General features: G+C 38.4%; 1 protein-coding gene and 2 pseudogenes across 1 annotated transcript; 1 reads left to right on the forward strand and 2 right to left on the reverse strand.

Annotated features, from left to right (window-relative positions):
* Positions 1-490: 490 nt before the first annotated feature.
* On the reverse strand, positions 491-2,263 carry LOC106292301 (annotated as a pseudogene).
* Positions 2,264-8,697: 6,434 nt separating this feature from the next.
* Positions 8,698-10,345, reverse strand: LOC106343251 (cytochrome P450 705A5-like). Its single transcript, XM_013782415.1, has 3 exons — positions 9,446-10,345; positions 8,767-9,361; positions 8,698-8,705 (listed from the first exon to the last, which is right to left on the reverse strand). The coding sequence occupies exons 1-3, from the start codon at positions 10,343-10,345 to the stop codon at positions 8,698-8,700; spliced, it is 1,503 nt and encodes a 500-aa protein (XP_013637869.1).
* A 689-nt stretch (positions 10,346-11,034) lies between these two features.
* Positions 11,035-12,989, forward strand: LOC106343253 (annotated as a pseudogene).
* The last annotated feature ends 10,481 nt before the right edge of the window (positions 12,990-23,470 follow it).

The raw sequence follows: 23,470 nt of genomic DNA on the forward strand, positions 1-23,470 counted from the left end.
AATTTTAACCAATATTAAAACCAGGAAAACCGAATTCGGTCAAAATTTCCCAAATATTATTCGAGTTTAAACCGAAATCCAAAGCAGTGGAAACTCCTTTGGTCCAGTGGTTTGACCAATGGTTCATTAATGCTTCTACATCATAAGGTATGAGTTTCAATTCCCGGATAAAGCAAATAATGCAGAATATTAGAGAAACGACTTATAAGAGATCTTCGGCATGGCGCAAAACATACCGTCGACGAATGGATCTCATAATAGCTAGGACTCATGGTAATGCAGTCAGACGGGAATCCTCATAAGGCATGTAGAATTATCGGCTTTAATATCGTATATGTAATGTTTCTCATAGTTTGTAATATCATAATTAACCAGTGTTAAAAAACAAAACCGAAATCCAAAGCTTAGGTAAATTTTTCATCAACTGGACTAACTTAATGCCCAACCAAATTTTTGTTTGGTTTAGTTCGGCATTATTTTTTGCCAACCAAACTAACCGTTTGAACCAAATGTAACGAGTAAACATACAATCTACAAAAGAGAACAACTGAAAGCAAGCTTCCTTATTACACGCGACAATAGCTATAGGTCTTCACCGGTTGATACCTTTTAAGTAATCAACTTGGCATCTTCAGATTTAAACTCGGTTCGAGGACAATCCTGCCAGAGTCTCTTCCATGTTAACAATTTTATCTCCATTGATTCTCCAGTCAAAGCACTGCACCATCATTCCAACTCCAGTTTCGACGAAGATATATCCAAGATTTTCTTCAGGACAGCCTCTCCTTCCGCTTCCAAAAGGAAGGAACTTAAGGATTTTCTCTCTTTCTTCTTCTTGCTCAGAACTTGAAGAAGCAATAAACCTCTCTGCTTAAACTCATCAGGATTTTGCCAGACATTAGGATCTCTCATAACGGCGTAAACATTTACAACAAGTGTTGTCTTCTCCGGTATGTGAAACCCTCCAACGTTACAGTCTTCTTCGGACATCCTTAACGTAAGAGGCACTGCTGGGTGAAACCTTTGTGTTTCTTTAACCACCGCTTGCAAATAAGGAAGTCTTGGTAGATCTGTTTCTTGAATCAACCTTGTTTTCCCTGCCACAGAATCCATTTCTTGCCTCAACCTCTCAAGAATATTTGGTTTGCTAATGATCTCAGCCATTGCCCACTGGATTAACCGTGCAGCACTGTCAGTGCCTGCAAGGAAAAGCTCCTGGAAATGAAGACAAAAGGTTTTCTTAGTAGTGATGAATGATTCAACCCAAAAAAAAAGTAGTGATGAATGAATTTCTGATAAAAACAAAATTTGAATGTCTATAGGTTTTATATTTTTCTCTGAAAAAAAAAACAATTACCACGATTAACAACTTGATGTGGTTTCTAGTGATCTTATAGTCCGCATTTTCATATTTATAAGCTGACAATAAAACGTCCATCATGTCTGTATCTTGATGTTTCTCTTTGTGTTCCCGGAGAAGCCTCTCTAGCAGCTCATCGAATCCACCAGAGACGCCTCGAATCTCCTTTTCGAAGAGTGAGATGCCAAGCTTCTTAAGCGGCTTACCTAACATGTTTGAAAAGAAAACTTTCTTTATCAAGCCCATTGTTTTGGTCACCGATTCCCTGACCTTCTCAGCCTCGCCGTTCTCCTCAGAACAGCTCCTCCCAATGAGCAACTTGGACATGATGTTGTTAGTGAGCACCATTGCTTCCTTTCCTATCTCAACACTCTCTTTCTTCCTCGCCTTGTCCATCAGCCTCGCGTAAAACCGCTCGATCTCTTCTGCACGGATACCTCGTGACCGCTCCAGTGCCTGAGTACCCAACAGATTCATGACCAGGACCTTCTTCATGAACTTGTAATAGTCTCCAAAGTCAGCGCCTGTGAATGTTTCATGTCCGAACAAGAGAGAATTCTCCAGTGTACGGAAACCACGTGATGAGACATTCACATCGTGCGTCCTGAAGAGATCGTATGCCACGGAGGCCGAGGAGGCGAGGACAAAGGGAACTTTGAATATACGGAGGTGGAGGAGAGGTCCGTACCTTGACGAGATCTTCTGAAAAGCCTTGTGTGGTAGAACAGAGAGGAGAAGGTGAAGATGCCCGATGATCGGCAGAGACGGAGGACTCTGAGGCAAGTGTTTTTTGTTTTTTTTGATTGCCCATGGAGAAGCCCAGACTAATCTCCAAGGGGAGTTGTAGCCCACGGATAGACCCTCTCTCCGGATATTCAAATGGGCCATAAAACATAGGCCCATATATCCGTGTTAGGTGACCAGGATAATTGTGACTCTGAGGCAAGTTAAAGCCATCTTTTGGTTTCTTGAAGAAGAGATGGTAACAAAGGAGCGACAAGAAGCATAGGAAGATCAAGACGATACAATTTTGAAAATTAATCGTGATCATTGATCCCATTGATGTTCAATGGAATGATAGTCCAGTTTAATGATACATTATGTACTACCATTAATTGTTAAATTTTTGAGTAAATAGTATTCACTGTCCAAGGTGGCAGACATCTAAGGTTCCACATGAATCATGTGGCTAATATATTTCCATAAATCAGCATTTTATATTTTGTCAATAACCTTGTTAATTGCATAGTTTATAGTAGTAGATATAATGGACGAAGCACTGAGTTTCACAATGAATCAGTTGGAGTTAGCTTTTTTTTGTTTAGTATAAAGTATAAACCCATCCCTATTTAACTAAACTCTATTTTAATTATATTTTAATCAAGAGTTAGGGTTGATACCATAATTAACGCATTTAATTTTTATGCAACTTACCAAATGTTTGTATATCAATTTAACAAAAGCTTACATGTTTTAACAACTCACAAGATATATGATCATATAAATGGAAAAAGTATATTTTTTCCATTTTTGTCTTCAAGTTATAAGCATGAATTTCTTTTAAAAAAAAACTAAGATGTGATATGATCATCACTTGTTGTTGTCCTCCAATTTGTTGATCATCAAAATCGATTTTTCCTGGTGCCAAGACCATAAAATTGAGTTTTCTCGTCAAACCATAAAATCCAATTTTCTCCCGTCGAAACCACAAAATCGAGTTTTCCGCTAAAATCAAAATTTTGAATTTTTCGCCAAAACCGTAAAATTGAGTTTTCTTGCCAAACTGAAAATGAGTTTGTCCACCAAAACTGAAAAATCGAGTTTTCCGCTAAAATTGAAAATCAAATTTTCCCGCCAAAACTGTAAAGTCGAGTTTTCCGTCAAAACAAAAAAAAAATCAATTTTGGTTTTAGTGGAAAAACTTGATTTTTGTGGGTTTGGTGGAAAAAATTCAACTCATTTTCAATTAGGGCAAGAAAACTCAAATTTTACGGTTTTAGAGGAAAAACTCAATTTTTCTATTTTAGCGAGGTTTCGGTGGGAAAGTTCGATCTTGGGTTTTGGTAGAACAAGAGATTTTATGGTTTTAGCGGAAAAATTCAATTTTTGTGGTTTGGCGGGAAAACTCGATTTTTGGTTTTTTGCAGAAAATTACCTTTTACGCTTTTGGTGAAAAAACTCAATTTTGCGGTTTTGGCGAAAAAACTCAATTTTGCGGTTTTGACGAAAAAAACTCAATTTTTCAGTTTTGGCAGGAAAATTAAATTTTTGTTTTGGCGGGAAAAGAATTTTTTTTTGGCGGAAAACTCAATTCGCGGTTTTGGCGGAAAAACTCAATTTTCAGTTTTGAAAGAAAACTAGATTTTACGATTTTGTGAAAAAAAACTCAATTTTGTGGTTTTGGCAGGAAAATTAGATTTTTGGGTTTGGTGGAAATAGATTGTACGGTTTTGGCGGAAAATGTTTTTGTTTGTAGTTTTGGCAAAAAAAGTTCATTTAATAATTTTTACGAAAAACTCAATTTTTGGTCTGGCAAAAAAATTCGCTATGAAGTTTTGGGGAGGAAATTTAATTTTACGGGGTGGTGAAAAAAAATTAAATTTTGCATTATCAAACAAAATTTTAATTTAAATATATAGTTAATTTTTTTTTTGACAACAAGACATTCACAGACTCAAATAAACTCTGTAAACCAAATCGGTAACTCCGCTTTCATGTGAACGACGAAAGACATTTGTTTCCTAGCACTGCGTGCTAAGCTATCCGCCCGTAGGTTCTCCGTCCGAGATACATGAACAATATCTGAGTTGAGAAAGCTTCTCCGCAGAAGCTTAATATCTTGCAGATAACTTTCAAAAGCTGGACATTCTTCTGGTTCCGAAACCATCTTCACCAATTGAGAACAATCCGTTGCGAATGTAACCTGAAACTGTCGTAAATTTTTCATACATACCATTGCCCAAATCAAAGCTTCCTCCTCCGAGTGAAGAGGGGAAAAGCATGCCCTTACATTCCTTGCTCCTAATAAACCATCAAAGCCCGGTAATGTACTATACCATCCATGTCCCGACATTAGTTCCTTATCTTTCCATGAGCCATCTATAGAACACCATCGTCCTGGAGTTGCTAATGGGGTTATGGGCTGTACCTGTCGTTCCCTCTGCTGATCAGTGACTACCTGAGCTTCAGCCCAAAGTGCTGATTCCAATTCTGCTAATTGGAGTGTTTCCCTTGGATCAATATTCAGATTGCTAAACACTTTATTATTCCGGCCTTTCCATAAATACCATAATATCCATGCAAATTGGTGGTCATCCATCTTTGGATTGACTCTCCAAAAAAGTTGATCCATATTACCAAATAAAGAACAAGTAGGAAAAATGTCGGGACTCGATGGTATTTTAGATAAAGCCCACACTTGACGTGCTGGAGGACATTCAAAAAACACATGATTTATTGTTTCCTCCGGATCTCCACATCGAGCACAACATACATGCCCTTGTATTCTTCTCGCTCTAAGATTCTTCATTACCGCTATACAACCCGAAAGGAGTTGCCATAAAAATGATTTATCTTCGGCGGGCACCGCACTTTCCAACAGAAGGCTTTTAGTATATCCACTGTGGGTCCATAAAAATCAGGTGGTTTTTCCTTATCATGATAGACCCGTTCCACTTAATACCCTGATTTTACCGAATATTTTCCACTGTTAGTGAAATGCCATACATTCCTGTCATCCATCTGATTTCTACTTAATGGAATGCTTTCAATTAATTTTACATCATTGGGATCCACCAAGGCCCTAATTGCTTCAAGGTTCCAAATTCGGGACTCCGAGTTAATGAAAGAATCCAGTGTGAGGTCCGGGTTACTGTTTTGTTTGCTGGTCTCGGACGAGTGGTTAGGATCCACAGATCATTCCATACCGAAATAGATGAACATGTTCCCACCTTTTTAATTAGTCCTTTACAAACCAGAGATCTAGCAGATATAATACTTCTCCAGCCAAATATATAGTTAAATGTTGTATAAAATTTGTATGAGATAAAATAAACAGGCTAAAATTAAGCCCTATAAAATTCAGGACTAATTATGGTCAACCATTTTTAAGACCTGTGACAAAAATAAAGGTTAGGGCTAAAAATTATTTATGCTTAGGGCTAATCTGTTAAGTTGAATCCATATTAACATCCCTGCTTGGAGTTTTTTAGCAAAAGAAAAAAACATCCCTACTTGGAGTCCCTGGCAAAGAGCGATAGTCTCCACCTCTCTAGTCATATAATCAACATTGCATTGCACGTGTGATCGCTGTGTATAACAAGGAGGGTGATGGATTCACCTATCCCGATGGAACGCTCGAAGACCTTCTTGCCTCTTTGTTCATCAAGCCAATGTGATGCAGCATCATAATACCTTCACCGCCACGTTATCAAACTATGTCGGCTTTTCTTAAAGTTTCCTTTTTCTTGTTTAAGTCATGTTTCCTTTTAAATTATTAGATTTCTTGTTTTAGGAAGGGTTAGGAGTTTTATAACCGACCCTTAAGACTTATATAAGTCGTGATGCTTTGGATTTTATATGATAGTTTTGGAAGTTATTAATCAAGAGATTTCTCTTAAGCCTTGTGTTGATTCGATTAAATTCATCAATCCGAGAGCCTTGCATCGAATTTGATTCAATTCTTCGATTCAAGAAGTCAGGTCTCTAAAGGTTTAACCTAAATCTTTAGATTTGAGCTGAGTTACCGTTGATACGCTGCGCCAGGTTGGTATCAGAGCTTTGCTACGTTTCTTATTGATCATATCCGATGGCACGAACTCGTAGAGCACCGCTACGTACCGATGCAGAAATCACCCGCGACGCCATTGCTGAGCTTCAAGCCCAGATGGCCAACATCACCACCGCCCTTCAGGCCCTTAATATTCAACGACCACCACCACCCCCACCTCGCGAAAACGTTGAATGCGATAACGATGAGGAAGACGATGAAGACGACGACGCAGCCGCGTTCGCCGCAGCGGTTGATGATAACCCCTTCGCTCCTCTTCGCAACAACCGAGCTCTCGCTCAAGACAATGCTCCAGTAGCAGCAGCCGATAATCATTGGACAACGGGATTCAAAACAGAGATACCAGAGTTCCATGGAAATACATCAGCCGAAGAACTACTTGACTGGATAGTTACGGTTGAGGAAATTCTCGAGTTTAAAAGAGCCCCATTGGAGCGATGTGTTCCTCTTCTAACCATGCGATTTCGTGGACGTGCCGCAGCATGGTGGACCCAATTAAAGACAGATCGAGCTCGTCTCGGTAAACCTAAAATTCTTGCGTGGGATACACTCAAGTCGAAACTCAAGAAGACGTTCCTTCCATATAACTATGACCAGATGATGTTCCAACGTCTCCATACCTTACGTCAAGGAACCCGTTCTGTGGCTGAATACTCTACAGAATTTTTCTTGCTTCTCAATCGTGTGGATATACAAGACTCCGAACGACAACTAGTAGCACGTTTCACAGCAGGACTCCGACAACAAATTCAACACACAATCAATCTCTTTCATCCGTTGACATTGTCTGAAGCTCATCAACATGCACTAACCATTGAATCTCAAACTAAAACGTCCTTTTCCTCCTGGACTAGCGCCCGTCTGTCATGATCGACTCAACCTCAGACACCAGCGACAGACGATGCAGGACCTGTCAAAACAGAAACAGCCATCGTTCCTGTTCTTGACAATCGTCCACTACGGCCGAACTCACTTCGTTGTTTCTCTTGTGGTGAAATTGGTCATCGCCAGTCTAACTGCCCAACACGAAACCGTCGCGGCCTTCTCCTTGATACATCTGGAAATGACGTCGAAGTAATCTATGATGAAGAGCCCACAGATGAACAAGAAGATACTGAGATCCTTCATGCCGACACAGGCACAGCTTTAATGCTTCGCCGTGTTTGTCTTGCACCCCGAGTTCTTGATGATAATTCACAACGCCATAACCTTTTTCACTCCAAGTGTACGATTGACGGAAAGGTTTGCAAATTTATCATTGACTCTGGGAGTAGTGAGAATGTGATCGCAGAGGAGGTTGTTACTAAACTACATCTTCCAACAGAGCTTCATCCTTGTCCTTACAAGTTAGCTTGGCTTGATACAAACACAGATTTCTTGATCACTCGCCGTGCGTTGATTTCCTTCTCGGTAGGAGATGTGTACAAAGATCAAGTCCAGTGTGATGTGGCTCCTATGGATATCTGTCATCTCCTTTTAGGACGCCCATGGATCTTTGGCCGCAGAATTCTACATGATGGCTTCAAGAACACTTATAGTTTTCGATTCCAAAACCGTAACTTCACTCTTCAACCTTCAGCACCAGAATATCAAATCTCTCACGCAGCGCCGGTTCTGATCCTTCGGCGTAAACAGTTTAAAGAGACATTCCGACAGGAAGGATTCATGTTAGCACTTCTCAACACAAATTCACTGTCCTTATCGCCATCACTTCCATCTGAGTTCTCCACTCTTCTTCAAGAATTCAGCGATGTCTTTCCCGCTGATTTACCAACCGGACTTCCACCTCTACGCGACATACAACATCGTATTGATTTGGTTCCAGATGCAGTGCTCCCAAACAGAGCCCACTATCGCATGAGTCCAACTGAACATGAAGAACTGCGACGTCAAGTCGAAGAACTTGTGGCTAAAGGATTTCTACGTGAAAGCTTAAGTCCGTGTGCTGTCCCTGCTTTACTCATCCCAAAAAAAGACGGCTCGTGGCGTATGTGTGTCGATAGTCGCGCCATCAACAAAATCACAGTCCGCTACCATTTTCTCATTCCACGTCTCGATGATCTTCTTGACCAAATTGGTACTGCTACCGTGTTCTCTAAACTCGATCTCAAGAGCGGTTACCATCAGATTCGTATCAGACCTGGTGATGAATGGAAGACAGCGTTTAAAACTCGTGAAGGACTTTTCGAGTGGCTTGTCATGCCTTTTGGATTGTCTAATGCGCCTAGTACTTTTATGCGCGTCATGAATCAGTCACTACGTCCGTTCATTGGAAAATTCGTGGTAGTCTACTTTGACGATATTCTCATCTTTAGTATGACCATGGCCGAACATCTGGTTCATCTCCGCGAAGTTCTCTTGGTCCTACGACGTGACCAACTATTCGCAACACAAAAAAAATGTGAGTTTGGATCAATGAAAGTGCACTTTCTTGGCTACATTGTTTCTGCTGATAGTTTGTCTGTTGATCCGGCCAAAGTCGAAGCCATCCGGTCGTGGCCGCAACCTACAACACTGTATGATATATTCTAACATCGTCAAGATCCCTCTATAGGGATATCTTTTAAGCCATCAACTTGGAATCTTCAAATACTCAAAGGATCGGTTCGAGGAAGAAGAGTGCAGATTAGGGGATGAGCCATGGTCAAGGACAATCCTTCAAGAGTTTCTTCCATGTTAACAGTTTTATCTCCATTGATTCTCCAGTCAAAGCACTGCGCCATCATTCCAACTTCAGTTTCCACGAAGATATATCCAAGATTTTCTCCAGGACAGCCTCTCCTTCCACTTCCAAAAGGAAGGAACTTAAGGACTTTCTCTCTTTCTTCTTCTTGCTCAGAACTTGAAGAAGCAATAAACCTCTCTGGCTTAAACTCATCAGGATCTTGCCAGAAATTAGGATCTCTCATAACAGCGTATACATTTAAAATAAGTGTTATCTTCTCCGGTATGTGAAAGCTTCCAACCTTACATTCTTCTTCAAACATCCTTAATGCAAGAGGCACTGGTGGGTGAAGTCTTAGTGTTTCCTTAACCACCGCTTGCAAATAAGGAAGTCTTGGTAGATCCGTTTCTTGAATCAGCCTTGTCTTCCCTACCACGGAATCCATTTCTTGCCTCAACCTCTCGAAAATAATTGGTTTCTTGATGATCTCAGCCATCGCCCACTGCATTAACTTCGCAGCACTGTCACTGCCTGCAAGGAATAGCTCCTGAAAGTGCAGGCACAAATGTTTTCTTAGACCTGATAAAATGAGTTATTTTTTTGATATTTTTCTCTGAAAAGAAACAATTACCACGATTAACAACTTGATGTGGTTTCTAGTGATCTTATAGTCCGCATTTTCATCTCTAGAAGCTGCCAATAAAATGTCCATAATATATGTATCTTGACGTTTCTCTTCGTGGTCCCGAAGAAGCCTCTCTAGCAGCTCATCGAATCCGTTGGAGACATCTCGAATCTCCTTTGCGAAGAGTGAGATGCCAAGCTTCTTAAGCAGCTTACCTAACATGTTTGAAAAGAAAAGTTTCTTTGTCAAACCAATTGTTTTAGTCACTGACTCCCTGACCTTCTCTGCCTCACCGTTCTTCTCAGAACAACTCCTCCCAATGAGTAACTTGGAGATTATGTTGTTAGTGAGCACCATTGCTTCCTTTCCGATCTCAACATTCTCCTTATGTCTCGCCTTGTCCATCAGCCTCGCGTAAAACCGCTCTAGCTCATCTGCACGGATGCCTCGTGATCGCTCCAGTGCCTGAGTTCCAAACAGATTCATGACCAAGACCTTCTTCATGAACTTGTAATAATCTCCGAAGTCAGCGCCTACGAATGTTTCATGTCCGATAAAGAGACAATTTTCTAGTGTATTGAAACCACGTGATGAGACATTCACGTCGTGGGTCCTGAGGAGCTCATAGGCCACAGAAGCCGAGGAGGCGAGGACAAAGGGGACTTTGAATATACGGAGGTGGAGGAGAGGTCCGTACCTCGATGAGATCTTTTGAAAAGCCTTGTGTGGTAGAACAGAAAGGAGAAGGTGAAGATGCCCTATGATCGGCAGAGACGGAGGGCTCGGAGGCAAATCAAAGCCATCTTTTGGTTTCTTGAAGAAGAGAGAGTAACAAAAGAGCGAAAAGAAGCATAGGAAGATCAAGATGAAGCAATTTAAAAAGTCGATGGTGATCATTGCTGCCATTGTTTCTCAGTGGAATCTAGTCCATTTCTAATGATACATTATATAAAGACACAGGTTTGTAACCAGATTAACTATTAAAATTGAGTAAATAGTGTTCACTGTTCAAAATAACAGACAACTAGGACCATGATGGTTCTTAGAACGAGGTTCTTAGCGGAAATTAAGAAATTGTTTCTTAACTTTTAACTAAAAAAATTAAGAACCGGCTCTTAAAAGTTAAGAGACGGATTCTTATATTCCGCTAAGAACCCCCGATAATCATGCTCAAAGGTTTCCGCATAAATTATGTGTATATAATATTTGCATAAATGAGCATTTTATATTGTCACTAACCTTCTTAAATGGATTGTTTATATTAGTAGATATAATGGACGAAGCACTGAGTTTCACAAGGAATCACTTTGAGTCTCTGGCAAAGAGTGCTAGTCCCCACCTCTCTGGGCATATACCGAAACATTTACTAATATTCTTAGCTATGCGTTTAACAAGGTTAGTGACAAAATAAAATGCTAACTTATGGAAATGTTATATCCACATCATCCATGTGAAACCTTAATTGTCTGTCACCTTGGACAATGAACATTATTTACTCAAAATTTTAAAAGTTAGTCTGATTGCAACTGTTGAAAGTAACATGTATCTTTATATAGTGTATCATTAAAAATGGACTAGCTTTCAATTGAGCAACAATGGCAGCAATGACCACCGTTGACTTTCTAAACTTCTTCATCTTGATCTTCCTATGCTTCTTCTCGCTCCTTTGTTACTATCTCTTCTTCAAGAGACCAAAAGATGGCTTTGATTTGCCTCCAAGCCCTCCGTCTCTGCCCATCATCCGGCATCTTCACCTTCTACTCTCTGTTCTACCACACAAGGCTTTTCAGAAGATCTCATCCAGGTACGGACCTCTCCTCCAACTCAGCATATTCAAAATCCCCTTATGCCTCGTCTCCTCGGCCTCTGTGGCCTACGAGATCTTCAGGACGCATGACGTGAATGTCTCATCACGTGGTATCCATACACTAGACAATTCTCTCTTCTTCGGACATGAGACATTCACAGGCGCTCCCTTTGGGGATTATTACAAGTTCATGAAGAAGCTCAGGCACAGGTTCGGTCTCGAGGCATCCGTGCAGATGAGCTAGAGCGGTTTTACGCGAGGCTGATGGACAAGGCGAGAAAGAAGGAGAGTGTTGAGATCGGAAAGGAAGCAATGGTGCTCACTAACAACAGCGTCTCCAAGTTGCTCATGGGTAGGACTCCTCCACCTCCGTATATTCAAAGTCCCCTTAGTCCTTGCCTCCTCGGCCTCTGTGGCATACGATCTCTTCAGGACGCACGATGTGAATGTCTTATCACGTGGTTTCCGTACACTGGATAACTCTCTCTTGTTCGGACATGAAACATTCGTAGGCGCTAACTTCGGAGATTATCACAAGTTCATGAAGAAGGTCTTGGTCATGAATCTGTTTGGAACTCTTCCGTGCAGATGAGCTAGAACGGTTTTGCGCAAGACTGCTCAACAAGGCGAGAAATAAAGAGAGTGTTGAGATCGGAAAGGAATCAATGGTGCTCAATAACAACATCATCTCCAAGTTGCTCATTGGGAGGAGTTGTTCTGTGGAGAACGGTGAGGCAGAGAAGGTCAGGGAGTCGGTGACCAAAACAATGGGCTTGCTAAAGAAAGTTTTAATTTCCAACATGTTAGGTAAGCCGCTTAATAAGCTTGGCATCTCACTCTTCGGAAAGGAGATTAGAAGGGTCTCCAGCCGATTCGATGAACTGCTAGAGAGGCATCTCCGGGAACACGAAGTGAAACCGGAGAAACATCAAAATACAGATATGATGGACGTTTTATTGGCATCTTCTAGAGATGAAAACGCAGATTATAAAATCACTAGAAACCACATCAAGTTGTTCCTAGTGGTAACTGTTCTTTTCAGAGAGAAATATCAAAGGAAAAAAAAAACTCATTTTATCAGGACTAAATAAAACGTTTGTGTCTTTATTTTCAGGAGCTTTTCCTTGGAGGCACTGACAGCGCTGCGAAGTTAATCCAGTGGGCAATGGCTGAGATCATCAACAACCCAAATATTCTTGAGAGGCTAAGGCAAGAAATGGATTCTGTAGTCGGGAAAACAAGGTTGATTCAAGAAACCGATCTACCTAGACTTCCCTATTTGCAAGCAGTGGTTAAGGAAACACTAAGATTGCACCCACCAGCGCCGATTTTGGTAAGAATGTAAGGTTCGAGGGTTTCGCATACCGGAGAAGACAACACTTGTTGTAAACGCTTACGCTGTTATGAGAGAACCTAATTTCTGGCAAGATCCTGATGAGTTTAAGCCAGAGAGGTTTCTTGCTTCTTCAAGATCTGAGCAAGAAGAAGAGGGAGAAAGTTCTTAAGTTTCTTCCTTTTGGCAGTGGAAGGAGAGTCTGTCCTGGAGCAAATCTTGGATATATCTTTGTCGAAACCGGAGTTGGAATGATGGTGCAGTGCTTTGACTGGAGAATTAATGGAGATAAAACTGTTAACATGGAAGAGACTGCTGCAAGATTGTCCTTGACCATGGCTCATCCCCTAATCTGCACTCTTCTTCCTCGAACCGATCCTTTGAGTTTAAAACTCAAGATTCCAAGTTGATTACTTAGAAAATATCTCTGCGATTGATCGGAGACCTACAGGCCACAGGCGTGGGTAATAAGGAAGCTTGCTCTTCCATCTCTTTCACAGAATGTATGTTTCTTTGTTTACTGGTTTACATATTTTTGCTCTCTTCCTCAATATTAATATATCTTGGTTTAACATTTTGAAAAATTCATGTTGAGACTACTATTAATAATGCTTTAATGATCAGAGAATGACTTTCTTGTAGAGTATAAGTGTATAAGAACATATTAGTAAATAGTAGATACCTAGAATACCTAATGAACGATGTATATATACTGTAATTTCTCTATCAATACAAATCATTCAGTCATATTTACTATATGGTATCAAGAGCCATAGATCCCTAATTTTCGTGGCCGCCACTCCAAAATCTCTTCTCTTTGAAACCTTTTTCAGCATTCTCTAACGACTAATGTCTACCTCTCCGGCATCTACTAGCGAAACCATTCTGGTTTCTGATACCAAAAATCTTCTCAACATCAATATGACCAACATTACAAAGCTTACTGCTTCTAACTTCCTCATGTGGAGCCGTCAGGTTCATGCCCTACTCGATGGATACGACCTAGCTGGGTTCCTTGATGGATCTGTGATCATTCCTCCACCCACGCTCACAACCGACGGCGTGGTCTCGGCGAATCCGGAATACGCCTTGTGGAAGAGACAGGATAAGCTGATGATAAGCTGATTTACAGCGCTTTGCTTGGCGCCATTACGGTCACCATTCAATCCATCCTATCAACGACGACCACTGCCGCTCAGATCTGGGAGACTCTCTCCTCTACGTACGCGAAACCATCACGTGCCCACATTAAGCAACTGCGTCACCAAATCAAGAACTGGACCAAAGGTACGATGACGATTGATGCCTACGTCCAAGGCTACACTACTCGGTTTGATCAACTGGCTATCTTGGGTAAGCCATACGAACTTGAAAACCAGATTGAGTATCTCCTTGAAGGACTGCCAGAGTAATACAAACAGCTTGTCGATCAGATTGAAAGCCGAGACTCCACACCATCTGTTACAAAAGTTCATGAGAAACTTCTCAATTTCGAGGTCAAGCTGCAAGCTACTCCAACGCCTCAGACGGTCCTTCCCATAACAGCCAATGTTGCGAACTACCGCGGGCCCTCTTACAACAACAGTAATCACAACAACTACCATGGCTCCAACCGCAACAACAATCACAGCTCCTATCGTCCTAACAACAACAGGAATGAGCAGACTTGGCAGCAACAACAACAATTCACATCGCGTAATGACAATAGCCGTGGCTACCAAGGCAAGTGTCAGATATGTAGTGCTTATGGTCATAGTGCTCGCCGCTGTCCCCAACTCCACGCGGCTTCTGGATCATCGAACTCTCACTCTCCTGCTCCAAGCTTATGGCAACCGCGTGCCAACATGGCGTCTGCGTCTTCTTACAATCCAAACAACTGGATTTTGGACAGTGGAGCTACTCATCACCTCATGACCGATCTGAGTAATCTCTCGCTGCATCAACCGTACACAGGTGGCGAGGAGGTCACCATAGCTGACGGTTCCGGTCTCTCGATCTCGCATACTTGTTCAACATCTCTTAAAACTCTCTCTCGTTCCTTTACCCTTAATGATATCCTATATGTTCCTAACTTACATAAAAACTTTATCTCCGTTTATCGCCTGTGCAATTCTAATAACGTATCTGTTGAATTCTTTCCTGCCCATTTTCAGGTGAATGATCTCAGCACGGGGGTCCGATTGCTACAAAGCCAAACTAAAGAGGAGTTGTACGAGTGGCATGTGACATCCTCAAACACCATCTCTTTGTTCGCCACTCCCACACCCAAAACATCCATTTCTTTTTGGCATTCCCGTTTGGGACATCCTTCTTTACCTGTTCTACAAAATGTTGTTTCCAAGTTTTCTTTGCCTTTATCATCTTCTTCTCAAAAACCATGTTCTCATTGTTTCATTAATAAAAGTCATAAACTCCCATTTTATTCCAATACAATTGTCTCAACCCAGCCCCTTCAATACATTTACACAGATGTTTGGACCTCACCCACTCTCTCCATTGACCAGTTCAAATACTATCTTATATTTGTAGACCATTATACAAGATATACATGGTTCTACCCTCTTAAACAAAAGTCTCAAGTCAAACCAACCTTCATCACCTTCAAAGCTCTTGTCGAGAAACATTTTGATTCCAAAATCCGTAACTTGTATTCTGATAATGGTGGGGAATTCATTGCCCTGCGATCATTCTTATCCTCCCATGGAATTTCCCATCTCACCTCTCCACCCCACACACAAGAACATAATGGCATTGCGGAGCGCAAACATCGACACATAGTCGAAACTGGACTCACTCTTCTCCATGAAGCCAAAATACCAACGACGTACTGGACTTACTCTTTCGTGGCTGCAGTATATCTCATCAACAGGCTGCCCTCTGCGGTGATCAACAATGCCTCCCCTTATCAGAAGTTGTTCGGCAAACCACCGAATTATCTGAAGCTGAGAATATTTGGCTGCTTATGCTTTCCCTGGCTGCGGCCCTATACGGCACACAAGCTAGACGGTCGATCACTACCGTGCGTGTTTCTTGGATATTCCATTACCGAGAGCGCATACTTGTGTCTCCACCTTCCCACTGGCCGCATATATACGTCCCACCATGTTCAGTTCGTTGAGTCCACTTTCCCATACGCTTCTCAAGTTCTTGACAAGGTCGATGCCGTTGACACTCAGCCTCCTCTCTTTACTCCACCTACTCATGTACCCATATTCACGGCACCACTCGTACAACACTCGACGCCTCCACCCCCGAGCCAGGATCCTCAATCACCAGTGTCACAGACACACTCTGTTTCTCACGAACAGAATAATAACTTGGGTTCAGGAATTGATTCAACTAATACGATTACTAGTTCTGCGCAGGTACAACCGGAGACCTCCACAAGCTCGCCCTCAACCTCGCCTTCTCCTAATCTGCTAACCCATACCACCCAACCTGAACCATCTCCTAACCAGCAAAACCTAAACACACAACCTACCCCATCAGTGTCGTCTACTGATCTTGCACAACCCGCACCACAACCATCAGTTACTAATGCACATCCTATGCAAACCCGAGCCAAGAACAAAATCTCTAAGCCAGCCAAGAAACTTACCTTACTAGCCACGAACATTAACCCAAAACCATCGATTCCGACCACCCTTATCCAGGCCATGCGAGATGAGAACTGGAGACAGTCCATGTGCGACGAGTATAATGCTCAACTTCGGAACGAGACGTTTGAATTGGTTCCACCAAACCCGACCCAACATGTTATTGCTACTAAGTGGGTTCACACACTTAAGTATTTGCCTAACGGTGTCCTTGATAGGTACAAATCTCGGTTGGTCGCAAGAGGAAACAACCAAGAGTATGGCATCGACTATGCTGAAACATTTAGCCCTGTTGTCAAGTCTATTACCATCAGACTAGTTCTCCAACTTGCGGTCTCCCGCTCATGGGGAATCAAACAACTCGATGTCAATAATGCATTATTGCAAGGTACTCTCACTGATGCTGTCTTCGTCACTCAGCCACCAGGTTTCGTCGATCAAGACAGACCTCACCATGTCTGTCGTCTAAAGAAAGCATTATACGGTCTGAAACAAGCTCCTCGTGCATGGTACCAAGAACTCAAGACATATTTATGCGACATGGGCTGTAGGAACTCTCTTGCTGACACTTCAGCATTCATATACATCAACGGTTCTCATGTTGTCTATATCTTGGTTTATGTCGACGATATTATCGTCACTGGCAGCAGTAACGAGCTCCTCACCGGGTCATACGAGTTCTCTCTGCACGATTCTCGCTTAAAGATCCAACTGATCTTCGCTACTTCCTTGGTGTTGAGGCCACACGTACACATCGGGGTCTTTACTTGATGCAGCGCAAGTACATTCAGGATCTTCTGCTCAAGACTAACATGTTGGAGGCTAAGCCAGTTACTACACCTATGGCCACCTCACCGAAACTGACACTACTATCGGGTACAGTTCTTGAATATCCGCGCGACTTCAGAATGGTGGTAGGCAGTTTACAATACCTTGCTTTCACGCGTACTGACATTGCGTATAGTGTTAATAGACTATCGCAATTCATGCACCGACCCACAGATGAACATTGGCAACCGGCTAAGAGGATTCTCCGTTATCTCGCTGGTACTCTGTCCTCGGCACCACAGCTCGCCCTACACGCCTTTTCTGATGCTGACTGGGCCGGCGACACAGATGATTTTGTCTCGACGAATGCCTACATATTATATTTAGGTGCCACACCTATAGCTTGGTCTTCAAAGAAGAAAAATGGTGTCGCACGATCTTCAACGGAGTCTGAATACAGATCAGTAGCTAACACAGCCGCAGAAATCAGCTGGGTCTGTTCTCTCTTAACAGAACTAGGTATTACACTACCTACAACACCTGTAGTTTACTGCGACAATGTCGGTGCCACATACCTTAGTGCTAATCCGGTTTTTCATTCAAGGATGAAACACTTGGCAATGGATTTTCATTTTGTTCGTCAGAATGTCCAGTCTGGCGCCTTGCGAGTCACTCATGTGTCTACAAAAGACCAACTAGCAGACGCCCTTACAAAGCCTCTATCCCGGACCCGTTTTAATCAACTGATGAGCAAGATTGGAGTGACTAATCTCCCTCCATCTTGAGGGGGTGTGTAGAGTATAAGTGTATAAGGACATATTAGTAAATAGTAGATACCTAGAATACCTAATGTACGATGTATATATACTGTAATCTCTCTATCAATACAAATCATTCAGTCATATTTACTATATTTCTGTCTTAAGAAGTTGCTTCTATGCACAGTGACCAAAACCAAAAGTGAGTCGATGAGGCTCACCATCAGTACATCTATATCTACTAATAATAGCAATCTCAATTAATTCCAAAGGTTGTGAATCCCACTTATGTTGAAAGGTTGTGTCTTTTCTAAAAGATGTAAAAAGGGTTGTGTCTTTTCAAAAAGTTCAATGTCGGAAGGTTGTGTCATTTCAAAAAACTCATATAAGAGCATGTTTATTGCAGGTCTCTTAGGTTGGCTCTCTTAGCGTAATATAAGATACGATCTCTTAGCTTTTTTAGTTAAAAACTAAGAGACCGTATTTTCTATTACGCTAAGAGACCCAACCTAAGAGACCTGCAATAAACATGCTCTAAGTATCTTTTAAAAAGTGAAAAGTTGTGACTATTCTTATAAGTATCTTTTCAAAATAACTACTTTTAAATTGGAGGAGTTGTGACTATTCAAATTTAAGAGATGTGATTATTCAAGTAGATTTTTAAAATCTATAAATAGTTTTTGACATGCATTTCTCAAAATAAAATTTTCACTAATCGAACTAATAATAAAAACTTAAGAACTGTAACATCAATATTCTTGCAATATATCAATATTCTTGTTTTCACTATATGAACAAATATATCTATGTTCCTCCAGTTCCTCAGGGCTTATGGAGTCTTCGCATTGTTAAATGCTATAAAGTTCTCACTTAGTATTTGTAGTATCAAGCTAATTATTGTTCTGATACTTGGAGTCTCTTCTATAACGTGTGACAGCTTACACTTTTCTTTAATCTCGCAGGTTAGAGACTTTGAAACAATGTCGGGATTTCCAGGTTTGAGTTTTCTAGGCCTAAAAAGTAAGAACGCGGTTGTAGCGGGAGGCTTGACAGCTTTTGTTTTTGGGGTATATTTCTACACGATGAAGGCGGCTGGTGGCATGGACAAGCTTCAAATTGAAAGGTTGTGTGTTTCTTTCCGTCGAAAAGTTGTAACTATTCGTATAAGTATTTTTTCAAAATAACTATATTTAAATTAAAAGAATGTGACTATTTATATTTAAAAATTGTGACTATTCATATACGTATTATTAAAAAAAAACAATTTTTAAATTGAAAAGATGTGACTATGTGTATCTATGATTATCTTTAAAAGATTACAAATTATGAAAAGATGTGTGTAGAATTTGTGTCTTTTTATTTAATGTGAAAAGTTGTGTGTTTTCATCCCTTAAAATGTATGAGTTTTTAGAGTTGTCTTTTATTATAGAAGACAAAATAATTTCAAAGTTGTGTGTGTTAATTTTATTACAATTATTTATTTTATCTATTAATAGGAATTTCAATTAATGTCAAAGGATGTGAACCTTAGGAGCTGTTATTGATTATGGTAATTCGAAGGAATTGAATTTGAGTATTGTAATCCGAGTTTGAGTGAGTTTTAATGGATTTTTGATGAATTCAATACAAGCAAGTAGATTTCGTTGTAATTCTTTGGAATGTATACTTTACTGATTGCTATGAAATTTCTTATTTTCAAAATCGCCCAAGTTTCAGAAAATATATATATTGTTAGAGGGCTTTTTGATTAAGATCCGGCATATGAACACATGAGAAGGTCTTTCGAAACCGTCATATACACGTTGTCTCCGCCGTTTGGAATTACATGAGATCTAAAAGGAATTACAACGATAGTGTTTTTGGATGAAAAATTAGGTTATGTTTTTTCAGTTTGCACACAAAAGTTTAGTGGAGTACACACGTCTTCTTCTCCATCCAATCAACATTTAAAGGATCACAGAGAATACGGTACATTTGAAATCCTTCCAAAAACTAGATGAAAAGTACGTATTTGGTTTACACTTAATTTAAATATAGAAGTCCATTAAAATCCAAAATAACTAAATTCTAACAAAATCAGTTGGATTAATTAATGTTGAAAGATTGTGTATTTTCAATCTAAACGTTGCATTTGTTTTTAAGAGATTATTAAAACGTATAAAAGGTCTCTTTAAAAATGGCTTGTGAAAAATTACTATAAGTTTTAACAGATTGTAAAAAATATAAAATATATCTTTATATCATAAATTGTTCTAATAATTTTTTTTTAATTTTTTTTTTGTCTAAGGATGTATTTTTCATTTTAAAAACTGCATAAATTTTTTAGAATTCTCAAAATTGCCGGAGACAAATATTTTTATCCTAAAATATAAATATTTTTTTAGTGAGTTATCTTTTTGTTCATTTTCCTATCTATTTTATATACATTTAAAAAATATTAAAATTATCTATAAAAATTCAGATAATTTATTTTTTGGATAATTGAAATATTTTATAATATATATAAACTATGCAACTATTGGTGATTGTAGTCTTTAGATATGAACTATTGCAACTATAATAAATCATTGCAAATATTTATAATGGTAACCTTTGGTGATGAACCATTGTAATGCTTGGCTATTAATCATTCCAACTTTTACCTCTCTATATAAAGAGTTGTGGAGTTGTGTGTATTGGCAAATCATAACAAAAAATAAATAAAAGTAGCCATAAAAAAAGAGATCCACTTTTTCAATTAATCATCAAGATCTCAAAGAAACAAAATAAACACAAATTTTTATTTGTTGTTCATGTTTATCCTAAGTAATATTAAGCTTATATTTCATAACATAATCATTTTTATATTGTGTTAATATATCATTACACAAATTACCTATTCTTAAAATGCAGCGGAAACATTTTAGATTTAACATGCTTTATATTTATAGCATTTTAAATTAATAAAATACTATACATTTACATGTTCCTTAACCATATGGACACTTGACCACATAACAAACAAACACTAACCCTTAATTATTCCTTTTAACATCTTAACGACAATCATTTTGTTTTATTTTCGTAACTGTACAATGACATCAGATATCATATGTTTTTTTTTTTTTTGAAACACTATCGATTTACAGGAAATATTTTTTTAATGAAAAATAAGAAAATAGTGGCAGGCACATAAAGCTTATGGCATCATAAATCATTACGATCGAGAGTGACATACTTGATCGGACGGTACCTTATCACTAAATGTTTTTCTCTAACGATGCTGTACTTTAATGCCAAATTACTTACGCTACATTTTTTGTCCGCGCTACGCGCGGATTAATGCACAAAAACAGTTTTAGATATTTTGTTTTTATATTTAATTTTTCTTACATTTCTTTTCTCCCGATATCATAAAATGTGTAATAGAAAAAAAAACAATAACTCAAAAAAATTTATAGTAATTTTTTGAATTGGTGAATTTTACTTTGTTCTTTATTGTGTTTTATATTAAACTTTTTCAACAATTTTATGCAACCCAAATCTTCTTGTTTGGGGTCTCCCGTAAATTAATAATTGAGTTTTGTCTATTATGTCACTTCTATATATATATATATATATATATATATATAATATTGTGGATTTTTGCTGGATATTATCGTTGTTATGATAAATAGTAAAGAAAAAAACCTTTCAACTGTAGATATTGCAGGTTTCTAGACATGAGAGATGTTGCCTTCGCTCATGTTAAAGCGTTAGGAACGTCAATGGCAGATACCTCATCAGTGGCCTAACTGCCTAAGTATGAGGATAAACAACAATAAGAAACTATACGTAGATTATTTCAAGATATGTGTATTGCTGATGTTGTGATGCATGAGATGGAAGAAATCATTTATAAAGTACGTACGAAGAAAGAAGAGAATATGGGAGATGAGTTCATTCCTCTGAAATAAAGCCTTAGAGACACGACATATGAGATTGATTAGCCTCGATGGAAATGTCTCGTATGAGAATATGATTATGTTGATATATGTAATTATATTTTTATTTTATTATTTATTAGTATTACTGGATATATTTAAGTAATATGGCTGATTGGAATATTTTGATTGGTTACTTTTTGTTAAATATTTTGGCTTATGTTGAAGGTCTCTTTAAAAGATCGTTTTTATCTTCTTGTTTTTTGTTTTATGTGTCATTTTTGTTGTTTTCTCATGTTTTAATTTTCCATATTAGATTTTTATTAGTATGAACAATAATTTGTTTTAAAGTATAATAGATCATTTATTATTTGATTAGTGCTTTTCTATTTAATTATATCAAAATTTTAGGAAACATTTTCTAAACTACCACATTCTAATTAATCTAGATTTAGGGTTTATATTTAAGGGATAGTGTTTTGGAAAATGGGTATAGGATTTTAATAAATATATAAATAAATACTTAACATTTTAAAAAAAATGAAAATAGTTTCAAAAAATTTTCTAGTTTGAAAATGAAAATTTGGAAAAAAAATCGAAAAGAAAAAATTTGACCAAAAAAGAAAATTTGACAAAAATATTATAAAAAGTTTCAATTTGAAAACGTATGATTCAAAAATTATAATTTTTTAATTAATTATTTAAATTTGAATAAAAAAATTATAAAAAAGTTTCAATTTTTTATTTTTTGTGTATCTTAATTTTTTTAGTTTAACCATATTTTATTTTACTATTTTTCATTGTTTTATTATTTTCTTTGTTAAAGTAACTATATACGATTAATTGTCTTCGTCTTATTTTGTTTTCTGATCTCTTACTTTTATTCAAAATATATAAATATATTAATCTTTACACCTGGTGTTTTAATATTTTTATATTAATTTTAGATTAACACAGAATTAATATTTTTGTATATGCAGTATACAATATATTATTGTTTTTTTTTTTTGCTGTAACTTTACAATATATTATTGTTAAGTCCGCTTAGGTGAAGAATCTGTGATTGTGATGCTTTTATCTCTTTTTCACTGCTTTAAAATTGTTGATCAAGCACAGTTGTTGCTGTTTCATTGCTTCCTTCGTTTTTTTTCAACTAGCTCATCATATAAATGTGCAGTTCCAGATTTTATGACTGAAACATGGAAACTGTATAGGACAAATTAAATGTCATAAGAAGCAAAGAGTGTGCAGCGCCTGCAAGTATATCCCCAAATATTTTTTAGATTACATGCATTGAAGATTTTGATATTTTATTGTGATCGAAAAAAACTGTTTACCATGTTGCATACTGAAAGCAAGATGAGTAGTTTAAGATATCAGGTAATGGTTTAGTACTAAAGGATCTTCTTTGAGAAAAAGGAAAAAAGGTGTAAAGAGTAACAGAGCACATCCCCCATACAGGAGCTCCTAAAATCACATTCCCCGTTCTCTTTATCATTTGAGCATCCTCACCTTCCACCTGAAATTCAAATTTTTTCACAGGCTAAGAGCATTAGAAATATCTTCCCAAGAGATTCTTTAAACATTAGGACAGTTAATAAATAAATTTTAAATAACAAAATTAATGTGAACCAGTAAAAATGCAACACATGTAAGAAAGTATCCTGTTTTTTTTTGTTGAAATTCTTAACCAACAACCCATCTCTTCTCTCTTTCTACTTTTTTCAATTTTTTTCATTTTTTAATAGTAGAAAACTGTGCTCATACCCCGTTGGGTTGTCCTAAGGAACTCACATTCACAGTGTAAAGATTTTGTTTAAAAAAAAAGATTATGTTTTTAGAAGATCACAAACATATTTGCGTTTTT

The sequence above is a fragment of the Brassica oleracea genome, chromosome C5 (genome assembly GCF_000695525.1).
Source record: "Brassica oleracea var. oleracea cultivar TO1000 chromosome C5, BOL, whole genome shotgun sequence".
Taxonomy (NCBI): domain Eukaryota; kingdom Viridiplantae; phylum Streptophyta; class Magnoliopsida; order Brassicales; family Brassicaceae; genus Brassica; species Brassica oleracea.